General features: G+C 42.2%; 1 protein-coding gene across 1 annotated transcript in view; it reads left to right on the top strand.

Moving 5' to 3' along the window:
* LOC145413741 (limbic system-associated membrane protein-like) overlaps positions 1–19,507 on the top strand; it is a 32,372-nt gene that overhangs the window by 4,097 nt on the left and 8,768 nt on the right. Inside the window, exons 2-3 of the mRNA XM_080283399.1 lie at positions 16,110–16,279; positions 17,324–17,455. Of these exons, the coding sequence (XP_080139525.1) occupies positions 16,110–16,279; positions 17,324–17,455 (302 nt within the window). The remainder of the gene's footprint in view (positions 1–16,109; positions 16,280–17,323; positions 17,456–19,507) is intronic.

The following is a 19,507-nucleotide window of genomic DNA, read 5'->3' as shown; positions in this document are numbered from 1 at the left end:
ATAGACTCTCTCGAAACACTATCAAAAGCCTTTTCAAAATCAACAAAACAAAGACTTAACGGTACTCTCATTTCATTAACTTGCTGCATCAAATGCCTAACTATAAAGATCTGATCATTGCAACCACGTCCCTTTCTAAAACCAGCCTGTTCATCCCTCAGAATACCCTCAACCACCGGCTCCAACCTATTTAACATATATATATATATATATATATATATATATATATATATATATATATATATATATATATATACAGTATATAGGCACACTAATGATACTGATACAAACTTCCTTGTTCTTGGAACACTGCCTTGCCGGGGGAGTAAGTTCTATTTACCGGCACAGAAGACTTCGTAGCTCCTCTTGCTTGGCGATTAACTGCATTTAAATAGCTTAATATTATCTTGTATTACCGTATATTTGCATCTTTTAATGTCGACAAAGTCCCCAACAGTAAAACAAAAGAGGATACTGTGATTTAATTGATGACGGTGGGGTTGGGGCTACTAAAAGCGCGCTTAAAAACTACAAAGGCTTCAGGCAGTACGAAAAAAAAAATCAAAGCGGGTTTAATTCATCAGATAAAACACTCTGAAATAAAACAGATTTATCATAAAGCGAAAAATTAAGCAAGAAAAATGAACAAACTTACGAATCGATAACTGACTATATCATCATCATCATCATCATCATCATCATAATCATCTTCTTCATCATCATCATTATCATCATCATCGTCCCAACCTTTAATCCCACCTAAAAATGGAACAATGTATTTTCTGCTCACGTAAAAAAAAAAAAAAAAAAAAAAACGAATTCTGAAGAGCGCCGCTTAGACTCGGCGAGCATCCCATTCTCCTTAATGAGACAAAGCGAAGAATCGAGATGGAATGGGGGTCTTTTCATGAAGGTATGCAGCGTCATGAGGAGAAAATAGCCTCATGCATTTGCCTCTTCAGATGTGATGCTGAAGTGGGAGTCCTTCACGTGGTGGCACCGATATGATGAGGTGACTGAGCTACCCGGCCATACAAACGTCACTTGACCCCCTCCTTATTCCCCGAAAAGAGGATGGTGAACTGCGAAAAAAGGGCATCTTCGGCCAGGAGGTTCATGATTAGAGGCAGTGTGCAGAATAAATCGCTATGGAAGAGGTGTTACGAACTTTATACAATCATAAAAAATACATCACCTGAACATAAAAGAAAACGAAAGGCCGGGAACAAGAGGGACTAAGGCATTTTGAGTAAACCAGGGCACACCATAAGAAGAAACTTGCTCTCTCTCTCTCTCTCTCTCTCTCTCTCTCTCTCTCTCTCTCTCTCCCATAAGAAACTTGCTTCTCTCTCTGAGCAGCAAAGTTTTTAAGCAAAGCGTTGTGTGCCGGTTTTGACGTACGGGCGTGGAGTCCCAGGCAGCAGGCGTGTCTTGAACTGGAGCCAAGAAGTGTTTGGGGGAACTGTGATATTTAGGGAAGCAGACTGAAGCAGATTTTTGTGAGTAGTGATAAAGATCTGGATTCTGGGAGACATAACAACAAAAGGCACAACGAAACGGATGTCTTTGTGATATGTGGAATCTAGTTTCTTCAGTGAGCAATAAATAACAAGAGAAGAATTAGAGTAACCCACAGACAGCTTCACAGGAGATGCACTGAAAATAAATCCACACAAGACAAAGGTAATGAATTTGCTGAAGTGGGATGGAACGTAACAGAATTAACTTAAGATGGCTTTCCTCTCGCAAATGAGATTCTAGTTGTTTTTATTCTACTATTTTACTTATTTAGTCATTTCTTTATTTTGTAGGATAACAGGAGACAAGGGAAAATTCAGAACTCCTCTTTCCTCGTTTTCCCCACAAATACAAATCGCAGTTACGATGGGGAAACGGTCGTAAGTTACTCTGCGTATCTCGGCCCTGGTTCTCTGTTACGGGAGAGGCGCACCACCTCGCTAGTACTATCTGCTCCTTTATTCTCTTTATTTTACCCCGGCGGGACGTCTCGATCGCCATTACTGTCAGTGTTATTGTTCCTCTTCCCACTTGCCCCCAGAACACACCACACTACCCCCTCTTCCTCCCTTCGTCCTCCCCCATTTCTCCTTGCTTCTCCCTCCTACATCCCTTCGTCCTTTCCCCTTCCTCCGTTCCTCCCCATTCCTTCTCATCTCCTTCCTTTCCAATCCTCATTTCCATGCCTTCATCACTCCCTCCTCCTTTTAACCTCTTCTATACCTCCGATCTCCCCTTCTTCCTCTTCCTTCCCCTCCTCATCTTCTCCCTCCATCTTCGTCTTCCTTCCCCCTCCCCACCTCTCTCCTTCTTCCTCCTCCTTCCCTCCCCCTCCTCACATTCTCTCCCCTTTTTTCCTCCTTCCCCCTCCTCATCTTTCTCTTCCTTCCTCCTCCTTCCCCCTCCCCATCTTCTCCCTGCATCTTCCTTATCCTTCCCTCGCCCCATCTTCTCTCCCCTTCTTCCTCCTCTTTCCCTGTTCCCATATTCTCTACCCTCCTTCCACCTCTCCCCATCTTCCCTCCACCTCCTCTCCCCTCTTTCCCCTCCCCGTCTGGCGAGGTTCAGAGTGGAGACCGCAGCTTTAGTCGGGTCCTGTGTGATGCTGGCAAAGTCCCGCTGAAATAAGGCGTTTTAGGCGGAAGGCAATGGCGTGAGACTGCATCAGAGGGGCAGTTGAGCAGAACAGAATTAAGCCAGGCAGACCTTAGCTACATTCTGAGTTAGATATATTTGCGCTTAGACTCTGAGTTAGATTTTGATTGAGACAGGCCTGAGTTAGACGGATAGAGTTAGCATACGAACTATATTTTGAGATACACTCGAGTTAGACCTGAGTTTGAGTTACACAGATTTTGCTTTATACAGATTGCGTGAGACGGACTTAAATCAGACAAACTTTGCGGTAGACTGTGTGTGTGTGTGTGTGTGTGTGTGTGTGTGTGTGTGTGTGTGTGTGTGTGTGTGTGTGTGTGTGTGTGTGTGTGTGTGTGTGTGTGTGAAGCATTAGTGGTAAAGATATCTTGGAATTCCCAGTTATCATCACAGGCCCATGGGAAACACACGGACACACTACACTGTCTGCATCCCCTCCCCCTCCCACATCCCTCCCTCTTTCCCCTCCCCTCCTTCTCCCCTCCCTCTCCCCCCTCCTCTCCCTCTCTCCCCTCCTCTCCCTCTCCCCCTACCCTTATCTTATCTCACATTGCCTTGTATCGTCAGGCGGTCCATCGTAACACTAGACTCTCTCTCTCTCTCTCTCTCTCTCTCCTCTGGGTATGACTAGCCTTGCCACCAATGACAAAACAGCGAATTAACTGGGACAAGATTGACAAATTTAATGTTATAAATATTTTCCTTGGAGCTTCAGGACGCCCTAAACTTTATATTCATTCTTCATTTTTTTCTTTCTGAGGATGAAAACGCGGCAGGGAGTAAAAATATTCTTATCACTTTGCCCATTTTTCACGCCGGTTAACTACTACTACTACTGCAAACAAGAAAAGTATTATAACGAACAACCATGAACATTAACACACTCCATCGAACAACAATTCGTCTTGGTTCTAACTATACCGCATATTAAACACACACACACACACACACACACACACACACACACACACACACACATTAAAGCCCACTATAATTTTCAGTTCCAGTCTCTCTCTGTTCCTGACCTATATTTCGTTGCCTCGCTCTTCCCTGCTCTCTCTGCCACTCTTCATTTGCCTCTCTTTCCGTCTCCCTCTCCAGGACTTGCTTCACTGTTGGCTTTTCCTACTTCTGCTTCTGCTTCTTCGCCAGTTTGCTGTTACGTTTAGGCTTTTTCTTTCTTTCTTTTGACGTTTTTTACTGCTATTCATAGTCTCTCTCTCTCTCTCTCTCTCTCTCTCTCTCTCTCTCTCTCTCTCTCGGCCGCTCCGCACTACGTTAAGCTCTGGGCTCACCCTTGCTAAACTTTACACATTCGTTCCGATTTCTGAAAGATTTTTCCTTATACTCTCTATCAACCTCGTCGCTTCTCTCTCTCTCTCTCTCTCTCTCTCTCGTAAATTCTAACACATGTTGCTCGTTTCTCCAAGTTTCAAAGCGATTTTTCCTCTTAACTTTCCAGTAACTCCCTCAGAATGGCCACGTCTTTCATATATTTCTCCTGCTCTTTCCAGACGGTTTTATTCAGCATAGGAGAGCACCCTAGAAGGAATGGAGTAAGAGAAAGACCCATTTAACCCCTCCAAGTCGAAAAGGCTCTCTGAAGCTGAGGAAAATCGTCTAAAAACTTAGTAGAATAAAGAACTGGAATTTGAGAGACGTAATTCTTCAAGAGGTTAAGTCTTTTGTTCATAATCCTGTTTTCCTTCATTTTTTATAACACATTCCCTTTACATTTATATTTCTGGCTCTCTCACAGATGTCTCATTTAATCTATAGCTTATTTGTCTACGCTTTTTTTTTTTTTTTATCCCCCCCCCACCTCTTAAAAATATTCCCTCCTCCTGCCTCTCCTCATTATCCCAGCGGCCTCTTTCACCTCCTCCATTTTCCACCTCATTTCCGAATAGCCCTCTTTAGTCTGATCCTACTTTCATTCCCCCTCCCTTCCCACTCTCCTTCCACCAGCAACCTCATTTCTCTCATTTCCTTCATTTTCTTCGTTTTTCTTGACGCTCCTTATATTCTGTTTCTCTTAGTACTTCCGTTTTCATCTCCATTTCCTTCTGCCAGCAAACGCATTTCTCTTCTCACCCATTTCATTTCTCTTCTTCCATTTTTCTGATTCCCTTTTCATTCTATTTCTCTTTGCACTTCTTCTCTCACACTTCTTTCTCATCAGCAAATGTACTTTCCCTTTTCTTACATTTTCCCTTTCATCTTTCGTATTCTGTTCTACTCTCTCTCTCTCTCTCTCTCTCTCTCTCTCTCTCTCTCTCTCTATTAATCTCTATCTATCTCTACCCATCTCTCTCATTTAACCCCGACGATACCTCACATCTCTCCTCCCACACCCCCTCCTCCTCGTCTTCTCTGATTGCTTATCTATCCCGTGTCTATTTTCACCCACGTTCCCTCCCACTTTCTTGCTCCCACCATCTTGCGTTTTCTGCATTCCCTCTCTCTTTATTTTCTTTTTATTTACGTTTCCTTTTTTACTCTAAGATCTTACTCTCCTTCCCCTCCGCCACCATCTTTTTCTTCTCCATTTCCCTCTCTTTCTCCTTTTATTTCCACGTTTCTTATATTTACTTTTCGTTTCTCTCTTCACCCCTGTTTCCTTCCCAGTTTTCTCCCCCTAGCAGACATCTTTCTCTTATCTTCCATTTCCGTTCTCATCCTCCAGTTTCCTCTCCCCTCTTTAATCTGATTCGACTTCGTTCTCCTTTCCTTCCTATCAGCTGCTTCCTCTTTCTCCATTTCCCTCCTCGTCCCGTGACATTTTCTGGTTTCCTATTTATTCTGTTTCTGTTTTCACACCCGTTTCTTTCCTCCCTTTTATTTCCCGACAGCATCATGTCTCACCTCCATTTCATTGCATAATAATTGTCTTTTTCTTGTTTATTTACTTATTACTTATCTATTGACTTCATTTTCTTTATTCTTATTTTTATTTTTATTTTGTCCTAACTTTTTTCCCTTCCACATTTCCTCATCATCTGCTTATTTTACGATTTCTCTTTTTAACTGCTTCTGTTCTCACTCCCGCTTCTTCTCCACCTTTCCGCCACCTGCAAACGTATTTCTCTCTTCCATTTCCTCTCTCATCTTCTATTTCCTGCTTCTCTCTTTTTCTATTCTGATTCTGATCTTTATTTTCCATCGTACCAGCCTCTGTCTCCTCCATTTCCCTTTTCACCTTTTTCCTCATTCCATTTTCTTGCCCACTTGTTTTCCATCTCACTTCTATTCTACTGCGTATTTTTCTTCTGGTCTCATTTAATCGCATTTTCAATTTGTTTAGGGTCTTCCCTAATTATTCTGTTTCCAGTCTCACTCCTGCTTTTATCCTACTTTTTTCTTCTCTTCCTTTTCCCCCTCTCATCTCTGACTTCCTCCTCCCCTCTTAAATCTTATTGTTACTCTATTCTCCTTTCCGTCCCAGCTGTAATTATTAGTCTTTCTTCGTTTATTCTAATTATCTTCCTCCTTCTTGATCCTGCCCTCTTCCCACTTCTAACTTTACTTTTTATCTCTTATATTGTATTTATTTTCTCGATTACCTTATTTTCATACTCTTTAGTTCACGATTCTTTGGTACTTCGTCTTCTACTTGCTCCGTGGTCCTGTTGTCATCTATAATTCTCTCGACCTTCCTTCTCACCTTCTCACTTCCTCCTTATCTTCTTCTCTCCCAGTCTTCCTTCTCATCTTCAATTTTACTTTTGATCTCTCTTCTCTCGTCCTTTATTTTCTTTTTTTCGCTTTCTTCCTCCTCCACCTCCTCGTCACCTCCTTTCCTCCACATCGCCTCCTTTTCTCCCGACCTTTCCCTTTTGTTTTCTATTCTGTCTCTTCCAGTTTCCACGTGATCACCTTCTCCCACACGCCCGATAAAGCATTCACACTTCTTGTCTCATTTTCTTCTCTTCTTGTCATTCTCTCTTCTTCAGTATCCCCTCTCCCTTTCTCCTTACCATCATATTCTTCCTCGTCATCTTCTACCTCAATTCACACATTTCTCGTGCAGACTTTATCTCTTTCTTCCTACTTTCCTCATTTCTTCTCACATTCTCCCTCCCTCCGTATCTTAATCAAATCCCTTCCTCCTCACCTCTCCTCCCCCTCCTCACCTCCTCTTCTCCTACCTTTTTTCTCACCTCCAATTTCCACCTTGTCACCTGCCCCCCACATGCCCAACGAAGCATTCACTCTGGAGCTGATGCATCCTGAATCTTCCCTCCTCCCTCTTACTCCATCTATCCTTCTCTCCTCCTCATTTTCCTCTTCTTCCTTCCTCTTTCTGTCCCTCTCTCTTCCTCATTTACCCCTTCATTCCTCCTTCCCCTCTCCTATTTCTCCTCAGCTTCTCTCCTCCTCTCCTCACCTTTCCTACCTTTTTCTCAACTTCCAATTTCCACTATTCCTTCTACATGCCCAGCGAAGCACTCACCCTCTTCCTGATGTGTGCCCTCCTCTCCCCTCCTCATTCCCTTTATCTTTCCTCCTTCTCATTTTCTTCCTCCTCCTCCTCCTCATTTTCTTCCTTCCTCCTCCTCCTCCTCCTCATTTTCTTCCTTCCTCCTCCTCCTCCTCATTTTACTTCCCTCCTCCTCATTTTCTTCCTTCCTTCTCCTCATTAACTTCCTTTCCTCTTCCCCGTCTATCTTTTTTTTCCTCTTCCTTTCCTTCTTTCCAAGATCTTTCTCCTTACCATTTTTCTCTTTTCTCCCTCTCTCATATTCTCCACTTTTCCGCCTCATCTCATCTCATCTCTCTCTCTCTCTCTCTCTCTCTCTAATTTCCATCCAGACACATTCCTCCACACACCTGACACGAACCATTCAGTCTTACTCATTTTCCCTCTCACATTCTCTCCCATTCCCACCCTTTCTCTCCCTTCTCACTCTCACCCTTCTTTCATATCTTCCCTCTCTCTCCTCTCCTCTCCCCTCCCTTCCTCATTCTCTCCTTCCCTCTTCATTCCAATCTCTTTTCTTCCAATTCCCGTGGGTCACCATTTACCACAAGCCCACCGAGGTATTCACCGTGATCCTGATGACGCCGGTCTCTTTCCATCCCACATTTACTCCCACTACTCCCATCTCTCCCACCTCTCTTCCCTTCTCCCCACCTCCAACTCCTCCCACATTCCCCACATTTACTCCAACTACTGCCATCTCTCCCACATTCCCTCCCCTTCTCCCCACCTACCTCTCCTCCCATACTCCCAAATTTACTCCCACCATCTCTCCCACCGTCTCTCCCACCTAACCTCCCCTTCTCCCACAGTCCCCACATTTACTTCCACCTTCCCTCCCCCTCTCCCCACCTCCCCTTCCCTTCTCCCATAGTCCCCACATTTACTCCCACCTTCCCACCCCTTCTTCTACAGTCCCCACATTTACTCCCACCATCTCTCCCACCTTCCCTTCCCTTCTCCCCATCTCCACCTCCTTCCACGCTCCCCAGATATATTCTCCCCCCTCCCACCATCTCCCCCCTCATTTCCCGCTTCTCCGATAGCTCCCCTTCTTACCTTTCCTCCTACCTGTTGCTTTCATGTTTATCTCTATTACTCTTTTTTTTTTAACTCCTTGCTTTTCCTCTCTCTATGTTTTTCCGTTCATTTCTGTGCGCTTTTTCCTTTTCATTCTTTCCTTTTTTTCTTTTATTTATTTTGTCTGTCTCATGGTCTCGCTTCTTCTCTGTTTGCTTTCCACCTGTCATTTCTTTCTCTCTTGTCTACTTCCTTATCTAAACTGCGTCTGTCTGCCTCCCTGATGGACTCCCTATGTCCCTGTTTATCGCCTGTCTGCTACTTGTTTGCTTTGTCTCCTTACTTGCCATCTTCCCTACCATTCAGTTACATCCTCTACTTCGCTTTGTTCTTACAAGGAGAGTAACAGCCTTAAGTAGCACACCCCTATGATGGCGAAGTACGAATGAGGAAGCGATACCTGTAGTTAGTGATGCAAGTGAATGTTGTGATGCTGGAATGGGTATATTTGCGTCTGTATATATGTCAACACCCCAACGGTATGAACCAACTGGGTGCCAACTTGGGAAAATACGAACCAACTGGATGGGAACAAGAAAATATGAAAAAAAAAAAAAAAAAGAATGGGTGCGAAGTTACGAAAATATGAACGGACTATCAACCATTAGCCGCTCCAAATGTTCAGCACGTTTGAGTTTTGAACTCTAGGCACAGAATGCACAAAAAACGCCAGACGAACACCCTATCACCAAGTCACCGAGGCTCTGAATCGACGACGCTGCAACTCCTAACAGAAACTCTACGGGAACCAATCACCGTATTTCACTACCGTACGAGAGGCAGCACCTGTTTGTATCCCGACAGTTGTTTGCAGCATTTGTTTGTATCGTTACAGCTGTTGGTACTAGCGGCAGCACCTGTTTGTATCCTGGCAGCTGTAGTAATCACATACATGACTGGAGTTATCTACTGTAATCCATATCTTTTCATTTGTGTATAAAAACCTAAAATAGTATAATAATAACAATAATAATAATAATAACAATAATAATAATAATAATAATAATAATAATAATAACAATAACGATAATAATAATAATAATAATAATAATAAAATAATACCAATACGAATAACAACAATCAGAAAATGAATGTGCTGTCACAGATAAAAAAAAACTAGTACACGCTGCACTACATTTCAACCACGATTTCCTAGACACCCCGCAAATGGTACAGAGGATTACAGCAGAAAGCGAGTAATGGAATGGAAGGGGAGGAGAGGAGAAAGTTTAGTACCTTCATCGGATGCATTTACCTAAACCAAACACTGTGTATTTACTGAATCCACGGCCTTGTATTTTGTTTGGCTGAAGGCAGGAAGTTGTTTTAGGGGTCGAGGCTGAAACACAACAGCGCCCTCTCTTCACAGTACTGGGGAAACAAATAAAATAAATAAAGAAAGAAATATAATGAATAAATATACTGTGATGAATGTAATTTTTGCCAGACCTGACTACACTTATTTTTATAATGCTGTGTAAAATTTTCTGGCACACCGTAGCTACCTTTTTTTTTATCACCTTCATTCTGGTGACGTAATTTCCTCACACACAGGCACACACACGACGAACAAAACGGTACCCAAACGCGCGGGTGTAAAAACTGGAAGCCTGTCTAAACATCGCGCTCTCAGTTCGCATAATACGTTTCCAAGCTTTACATAGCACCCGCCTTACTAGTCACAATGAATCAACTGAGTAAGATAAATATAAAATAAAAAATAAAACTACCCAATAATCTGGAAAAAAAATGTGTGAAGTTCAGGATAAGGAATGGCGGACTAGTATAATGTTCCGCATTCTGGAAGGACAAGGAAGCTCCCTAACACCTCTTCCTTACCGATTTATTTTTGGTATGGCTGGTTAATATCACTTTGTATGTTATTCTTGTAGAGTATGGTGGTGTTCGAATGATTTAAGTGACACAGAAGAGGACGGCAAGGTGTAATAAGCAAAATAAGTCGCTTAGGGAGAGGTGTTAGAGAGCTTCCTTAACCGACGAGAATGTGAGCCTGAGAGAAGCGTGTTTCGTGAGTAAGAACATTAGATTCCACTGACTTATGGAGCTTTAGTGAGAACCCAGCTGTGAGCAGTGAGAGGAGAGAGCTGGCTTACCTCCCCTTTCAATTATTTCCATATCAGATATTTACTTCTCTCTAGACGACCGGATATGATAAATTTAAGTCTACCTTTTCATTCAGATTTCCAGTAATATCATGCACCATCGTCATTATCTTATTCCTCCTTCTCCTTTTCATCCTCATCCTCATCATTACCACCACCACCATCATCATAATCATCATCACCACCACCACCATCATCACAATCATCCTCATCACCACCACCACCACTATCATCATAATCATCATCATCATCACCCTCTATCCCTCTAATACACGGGGTAGGCGGTATCCTGAAACATAAAGAGGAATACAGGAAATATGTGTAAGTATTACAATGTCAAATAAATGGGCCTAACCTCCAACACACTCATCATTCAAGCTTTCCAAATCGGGGTTCACCTCACAAGAAAAGGAGATCCACACAAAATCGTGCTTCATAATGCTATTAGGATAAAGACAGTTTCATTGACTACTTAGTTAAAATGAGGTGCAACTCTTATCACGTGCATGGATTTAAGATGAACAATGCTTTAGCAAGACCACTGCGTTTAAATTTATCTCAAACGAAAAATTTCCCCATGTGTTCCTGTGTCTAGAAATTTTGAATAAGCAAAAATTCATCATGACGTTACAGAAAAATATGTGATTATTGAAATAGATTCAAAATACAGCAATTATTCAAAAGCAGACCCTGACCTTCAATTAACCTTAACTCACTGTGTATCTGAAAAAAAATCGTATTAATTAACGTATTCCAGGTGACAAGTGAATTTATTTTCATCATATATATTCGTGACTTCATTAGCAGGTTATTAAAGGAGGAATATAATTAACTCGTTGCCAATATTATAGCTACGTGCAAATGGCGACGGGAATACCGCTGCCTGTGACTGCTAATGAATGGTGGTTTTAATTATCGTAATGAGAGGGGGCATTTTTTTTTTTTTAATGTAGAGCCTATGGGAAATTTGCTGCTCTTCTCTGGAAAAAAATATAAATTGGTTCTAAATACAACAATGATTGAATCACGGTGTTGTCTTTATCTCTCTCTATTTTATTTATTTATTTATTTATCTATCTATGTATATGTTTATAAATTTTTTTTATTGTTCATGCTACTTTCAGGCAACTATCTATCTACATATTTATTTATTTATTTATTTTTTTTTGCTATCTTCAGACAATAATATTCTACTTAAGAAAAATTTTGGACAGGAAACTTTGGATGCAGCCTTCACCAACTCTTCAGTTTGACAAATCTTTCCCAAGATAAAAAAAATGGCGTTTTTAAGTAACAAGAACAGACTACAAAAATACAAGGTCGGGTTAAAGGAGTTAATTAAGAAACGTTAGTCCGTTCAAGAGTGGTTTGGCTCTATCGTAATATTTTCTTTACGTCAGAATTGGTTTAACAGTGCCATCTCTACATCTTGAATACTGAGCTGAAAAAACAGATTCATACTATTTTACATGTCCTACTATGGAAAAGAATGTAAATGGTTTGCACTGTCTTTCTCTCCTAACGGGGTACGCTAGGTAAGCTGCAAAAGAACGAAAAACCTTGGCCAAGTTAAGGTGAAAGAATTACAGTACTTCTTTTGAGCTCCCTTCCATGGCGTGTAGTGCGTCTCTCACTTACACGGTCCCTTCAACACAACACGCATCCACTAGCACTTCCACACTTCACTTCGGGTTGTGAAGGGTCGGGAAGTGATGTCCTGCAGGTTGTGGATCGTCTGAACTAAGGGATTGTAAAATAAGGTCTGAAAGGGTGTGGAATTTCTCTCTCTCTCTCTCTCTCTCTCTCTCTACTTATTTATCCATCTCTCTCTCACACTATGCATATACCGGTATACATAAAATACACACTAAATACGGAGTACTGTATATAGACACCGCTGTATCTATCTATCCATCTATCTATCTATCTGTTACGAAGCACATCAACTCTCCCTGTTATCTCGTACACCGCCTGCCAGCCTCTGCCATCCCCGCTACCCATCCCGCCGCTCAGAGTGCCTCCAAATGGAAAAGTGAAAGTGTCAATAGAGATGTAATTAAATGCTGCCCCTGGTTCGCAAAGTTCGCGAAGCTTAATGACTCGTTCGCAATTTTGGGAGGGAGGCTTCAGGTCGGGAGGTAAATTTGTTCGGGAGTAATCTTGCTTGAGACTGGCTGGATGGACGAGGAAGAAGGTAGTGAGAGAGAGAGAGAGAGAGAGAGAGAGAGAGAGAGAGAGAGAGAGGGTGTGGGGGGAGTTAGTAGGAATTTAAGAAACGGGACTATGCTATCGTAATCCAGATCATTTAAGTCTACGGAGATTCCCTACTTTTTGGGCAGAGCTTCAGAGATACATAAATAAATAAATCAAATATATAGCCGCTTCTTGGATACGGATCGTGGCGCGGCAACTCGTGGCTTCCTATGACCATAATTATACGGGGTGGTCCAAATATAACACTGCACAAATACAACGGCTCAGTCTGCTGGCGTGGGCGTGGGTGTGGCAGGGTGAGGAGAGAAATTGACAATGATGCAAGACACTGAAAACACTGAGCCGTCCCCACAACACACTAAAACACAGATAAATAGATAAATCAAATAATGATAAATATAACCAATAAATACCGCTTTTGACGCCATCAGGGCCACTGGCTTCACATTACTCGCCTCATTTCAACTCATTACAACTCTAACATGAACTAGTTATATTTATAGTGAGTATAATTCTTCTACCTTGCCCTTTATCTATCTATCTCTATCTGTCTGACTGTCTATCTATCTATATGTTGGAGTTTGTGGCCGTCTCTTTCTGTTCAATTATCTCTCTATCCACCTACCTACCGACCTACCTACCTACCGACCTGCCTACCTACTTACCTACCTATCTATCTAACTATATACTTTTATCTATGCCGATCTGTGTATCTATCTATCCATCGTCTCTATGTATTTATCGATCTATATCTACTTATCTATCTATCTATCCATCGTCTCTATGTATTTATCTATCTATATCTATTTATCTATCTATCTATCCATGTGTCTTAGTCTTCATTTAAATAACACAGCCTAGAACTGCCACCCATTCCAGCCTTCCATATCTCCACTAAGGATTTTCATTTATCAGTAATGTGGTTATTTTATTTACCTGAGAGTAATTTGTGGAAGTAATTAACAGGTTTTAATTAACAGACACCAGCCGGACGTAAATTAATCAAGTCGGGCTGCCGGAGGATAGCTGTCTGTTTGTCTGTCATTGTGTGTGTGTGTGTGTGTGTGTGTGTGTGTGTGTGTGTGTGTGTGTGTGTGTGTGTGTGTGTGTGTGTTGTCTGTCTGACTCTATGTCGTATGTCTGTCAGTCTTTGTCTCTGTCTGTTTGTGTGTCTGTCTGTGTGTCTTTGTCTGTGCTGTCTGTCTGTCTGTCTGTCTGTCTCTCTCTCTCTCTGTCTGTCTGTCTCTCTCTCTCTCTCTCTCTCTCTCTCTCTCTCTCTCTCTCACACACACACACACACACACACACACACACACACACACACACACACACACACACACACACACACACACACCAGCTCAAACAACGAACTGTGCGACGCTTTGGCAGGGAAAAAAAAATCTAACATCATGAGGTGCATGTCAACAAACCCAGAACAAAAATGAAAAAAGAAAGAAAAAAAAAATGAGATGTATTACCTTCTCTCTCTTACGTTTTCCTTTAGAGAACGAAAAATGATTATGAGGGAGCCAGGTAAGGATTTGAAGAGTCGGTGTTATTCTTGTTAGTATAAACATTTTCGTAGCCAATCTCCCTTAGCGATTTATTTTGCTTACTGTTCACTGATGTTCTTTTGCCAGCGAGTTAACATCATGGCAGCACGAAATAATTAAGCTCTGAATCTGTAGCCATCGAGAATTAAATCTTAAGAAATACCTCTGACTTAAGAAACACCTCATACTTAAGAAATACCACATACTTAAGAAACGCCTCAGACTTTAGAGTTACCAGATACTTTTAAGACATACTTCGGACTCAAGAAAAAACTCAGACCTAGAAATACCTGACTACGTAGACTTATTAAGATATGCCTCAGCCTTGTTAAGAAATACCCCAGACTTATCAGAATCAGCTACTGGCCAGATGACACCTCCGCCACAGCCGTCACCAAGTCTAAGAAAGTCTGAGATAATTTCCGTGACCATCGAAGCGAGTAATCCCCCGCGATGCTGCCTCACACGACTGCATTCACTTCACAGAATTCGCCCAACTCCTGTCCGTTTCGCTTGACACTTTTCCAAGAACTTTTTCTGTAAATTACGACGCTTTTCTGAGGACTTTTCTGTAGATTATGACACTTTTTTATTTTCTATGGTCCTTTTTATATATTACATCCGCTGCCGTGCCTCGCCAACAGCCCAGCTTCTCTAGAGACAATGGTAAGCTGCGACATAACTCCGAACTTCCTTGGATAAAACTTACGAAAGGATTTATTGAGGACTGACACAGTTTCGTGAAAGATGCTACTTTTGATGATCAAGTAGAAATGTAAATATTCAGGGTAAAATTTTAGGACTCAGAATTATGTATACTGTAGGAAAAATAAGCCAATATAATCCCTAAGTCTTATGTTAATACGGCTGCTGACCGCATTTTGCCTGTGGTTCTTATGCAGGTATTGCCTCCTTATCTAGGCTACATGATTAACCTTTATATTGTGTATTTAGTTCTTGCCACAACCAAACGATTATATTCAATTTTAAAAGGACCTCTAAGATTGAAAGGGCGTAGCTAACCACCCGATTTCGAAAACTATCTCCTTGGCTAAATTAGTTGCCTGAACAAACCAAGAACAAGGTCAAAATAAGAAATACGCAATAGGATTTAAATGGTTATTACAGAATTTAAGTGCAGTGTTGTGAGTCTGCAGCTGCTCTTGATACTCCTATTAACACCCAACGAGATTCAGTGCGTGATCACCCACCGTACAGCAATCTCTCCCAGTTCTGAATCAGTGTGGTGATGGTGTAGAGTTCAAAGGGTGTAGAGTTCAAAGGGCGATATTTACACATGATAAGCATTCCGTTTATACCGGTGACTGGTCGATTGTCACAGATTTTATGGACTGTTGAACACTTAAACGCATATCACGTCTATTACGCGTCTCTATTAGACCTATCTGCATTCAGTACAAGTTATCTTCCTTAAGCTCATCAAAGCTGTCTGTAGGTGGCAAGAGTGAAAAATAATTTAGGCATCGTAATGAAGGAGTATATGGTGTTTAATTATAACCTCAACATATGCCGATTTCCCCTAACCCAGGTAGAATATAAAATATGTCTTCATACTGAATGCACAACCTAATAAATGTGACTGACAAGAAAACACTGATATTTCTTCTTCGCTATTGATTACCTTTTGTTATACAGTACACTGCTTTCTGTATCAAAACCAATACTTGATGTTTCTCCATCTTCCAAGCGAGTTCCACATCAGCTACGGACCGACCCACGACATTGCGTATCACTGTTATTTTGTTATATGATGGTTTGCTGCACACGTTTTTATTGTATGCTACTGTTTTGTTATCTACTATTGCCTGCTGATCCTGCTTCTGCATCAAACCTGCACTTTAAGTATTTCTAAGCTGCGGAACTGTGCCACGCCAGAAACGGATAGCCCCACACTGCTTTGCTACATGCTTCCATTTATTATACATTATTTCTGTATAAAAACCACGTGATATTTCTATGTTTCAGGGGAGTGCCACATCAGGGAGGGACGGGGCCCCCACATGGCAGTTCATTATGCCACCACCCCGCCCCCACCCCCGCCCCAGCTCGACCCCACACACTCCACCGACGTCACCGCCCTCGCTGACAAGACCGCCATACTCAACTGCAGAGTCCACAACGTCAACAACAAGACGGTGAGAAGCAGGTTCTTGTAATGAAGCTACGTTATTAATTACTCCTTGCCTCTCAGTATATTTTCACTATTTGCACAGCGATAAACGATAGGGTATTTCATGGCTTGGGTCTCGAACGACAAACTGGGGCACACGCAAATTGCGAGACGAACACGTTCTCGCCGAGTCACTGTGGCTCCATGGTATATATGTAACCTTACTTATGAACGAGGCTTTATGTTGTATATAAATATCACACAGCCGAAATGTTCACATCAAGGGCATAAACATCTCGTAACGATGCAAAATTTCGATATCGGGTTCTGGGGAGGGATGAGCCAAGTGTTCAGAGTAATACTTAAGTTGTATGATATGGGCACGGAAAGACTGGTGTACGATTGGTGGTGCTGTGTACGTACAACCGAAGCGCCCGCCATCTTGTGTATCTTTTGTACTACGGTGAGTATTGTAACTGTAATAACGCTTGTAAGTTATCCTCAACATTCACCATTTTCGCGCCTTCGCACCCAGCCTTAGTCGATAAAACGTACCAAGTTTTTAAGAACTGAGATACCAGTGACAAATGGTAAACCTGTACCAGTATGAGTACCTGGAGATGCAAATAAATACTAATACAGGGATATAAAACGTAGCTCCCGCCGTATACCAGAGACAAGCCAGGTCAGTCACAAAGCTAGTTCAATATACTGATGTGGTGGACGCGAAACGCCAAATATAATAACTCTCGCCTGGTGAACCCATAAAGCCAGGCGTTCACAGTGCATCATGTAAATTATTGTACAAATACGTAATGAATGCTAACCCCCAAACCACACGCTGCAAGGGAGTAAGTGTGATGCCTACAGTGGTGTGTATTTTAACGCTGGATGGAATACTCACACGGTGGAATGTATTTTTTTTCCTTCTATATAAGGAGTGATATAATGAGTGAATGTGAGAAAGAGAAGCATGGAAGGTAAGGATATATGGATGGGGTAGTCTGTGGGATGAAGCAAGATGAAAATGACGATTACGCTGATGATGATGTTGATGTCTCTTCTCTAGGTGTCGTGGATCAGACATCGCGACATCCACCTACTGACGGTGGGTCGGTACACCTACACCTCCGACCAGCGCTTCAGGGCCATGCACGAGGAGGACTCAGACGACTGGATACTCAAGATTAACTACGTCCAGGTGGGTGGTGAGGCGGAGGGGTTGGGGGAAAGATTGTATTTAAGCTGACGGATCTACATGTTCTGTATATTCTTGACTTCGATGGAGAAAAAAAATACTGTATTACAGCTGATATACTTTCCCTTGTTTTTTGTGGGGCTGAGAAAATTTCATTCATTCGTTGTGGGGTGAGAGAGAGAGAGAGAGAGAGAGAGAGAGAGAGAGAGAGAGAGAGAGAGAGAGACTACTTTACCTTGCAGATTTTCCCTCATTCTTTGCTTACGTATAGTCAGGAAGTCAGCGATCTTTCTACTCTTACCTTAAGATTATAAACCCGCAAAAAGCACGAGGAAGATTCACACGACTGGGTATTTAAGATTACCTTTGTCAGGTGGGTGGCAGGTCGACTTTGTGTGAAAAAATATATATTCGAGTTGATTCTTCTACTTGGACACTTCTTCACCTCCTCGCCTTTCCTGTCTGGTCTTCTTGTCTCCATCCTCTCATCTTTTTCTCTTAACCCTGCACCCTTTTCATGTTTCAGCTACCTTTTTCACGTCTTCCTTTCTCATTTCCAACCAATCCCTATTTTATCTTATACCTCTTCACTAATCTTTCTATACGTTTTCTTTTCTCCTTTCCTTTTTCCTACAAAGCCCTATTTCCTCCTCACTCTCTACCTCCTCTTCCCCTCATTCCTCCCCTCCATTTCTCCTGCCAATTCCTTTTTCGTTTTCCTTCTTTATACGAGTATACTCTTTCCTCTCTCCTCTTCTACCCATTCCTTTCCTACCAGTGCCTTTTTCCTTCTTCCTCTCTCCTTTTTTTCCCATAATTCCATTCCTTACCACACCCCTCTTATGTTTCTGTTTCTCCCTCTTTCCAAACAATCTTCCCTCTTTACTTCCTCTTCCCTCCACTTCTTTCCCTCCCTTCCTCGACACTTATCCCTTCCATTTCCACTTCAACTTCTCCCTTGTTCTACCATTTCTTCTCTCCCTTCTCCACGTCTACTTCAACCTTCCTCTTCTTCTCTCCCTTCTTCTCCTAGATACTCTTCGCCTCCATTTCCACTTCCACTTCTCCCCTCTCCTACCAATCCTTCTCTTCCTCCTCCATCTCTGCCTTCTCTTCCCTCCCTCCCAGCGCACTTTAACGCTCAGAACACCACTTTACAAAATGCCCTCCGGCCAGACCACCTCCATTTTCCCGCTTGTGGTTTTCACGTTATAGTCCCGGAGTCGACCACAAGTTGGTGTCGGTATTGAGCTCGAGTGAATATATTGGATCCCCCGTCGCCCTCTATCGCCCGGTTTGGTTGGGTGGGTAGTGGGTGAAAGGAGAAGTTCAGAATTAAACTAAACCTTTCAGTGTACGGCAGCGTCTTTTTTTATACGGTATATAATATGGCTGTCATCTAGGTATTTATTCAGCTTTAAAAAGGAAATAATCAACCTTCTTCATGTGGGTGACGCCTCTTTTTTTTTTTTTTCCTTTTTTTTTCTTTGTTGTCTCCAAAACTTTTATTCATCTTAAGGAGTGTCTTAGTAACGAAGGGCTTAGCAAAGGCAGTTACTAACCCCTCTTCTTCAAGCCTCCGTTAACACCTTCTCAACGTTATATACGTCCCGAAGTTGAATTAATAGCACAAACATAGCGAGAATAAGCTAGAAATTACATCAACAGGTTCAATGAGTCAAATAAAAATGTAAACAGCATAAAAGAACCTATCAAGATTTTATATGAAAAGAGAAATCACGAAGGAAGAAATGCTGTGAAGTTTAGGATGTCAACAGAATAAGGCCTTGGGTGCTGTTCCTGTCAGTGCTATCACCCTCTCTGCTGTTGCCGACTCCCAAGCCACACTACCTGCTCTGGCTGTCGGCTTAGTTACACTTGGGGCTGTTGCTATCACCTCACCCACACCTGCTGTCTGTCTTGTCTGTGTTTTTGAGTGAGTGGGAGGGAGTATTGTGCTGTGTGTGTGTGTGTGTGTGTGTGTGTGTGTGTGTGTGTGTGTGTGTGTGTGTGTGTGTGTGTGTGTGTGTGTGTGTGTGTGTGTGTGTGTGTGTG

Source organism: Coenobita brevimanus, chromosome 97, assembly GCF_032717465.1.
Source record: "Coenobita brevimanus isolate Jiangsu-jjx chromosome 97, ASM3271746v2, whole genome shotgun sequence".
Taxonomy (NCBI): domain Eukaryota; kingdom Metazoa; phylum Arthropoda; class Malacostraca; order Decapoda; family Coenobitidae; genus Coenobita; species Coenobita brevimanus.
Note: the sequence above shows the minus strand (reverse complement) of the source record. Positions and strands in the feature narration are given on the sequence as shown.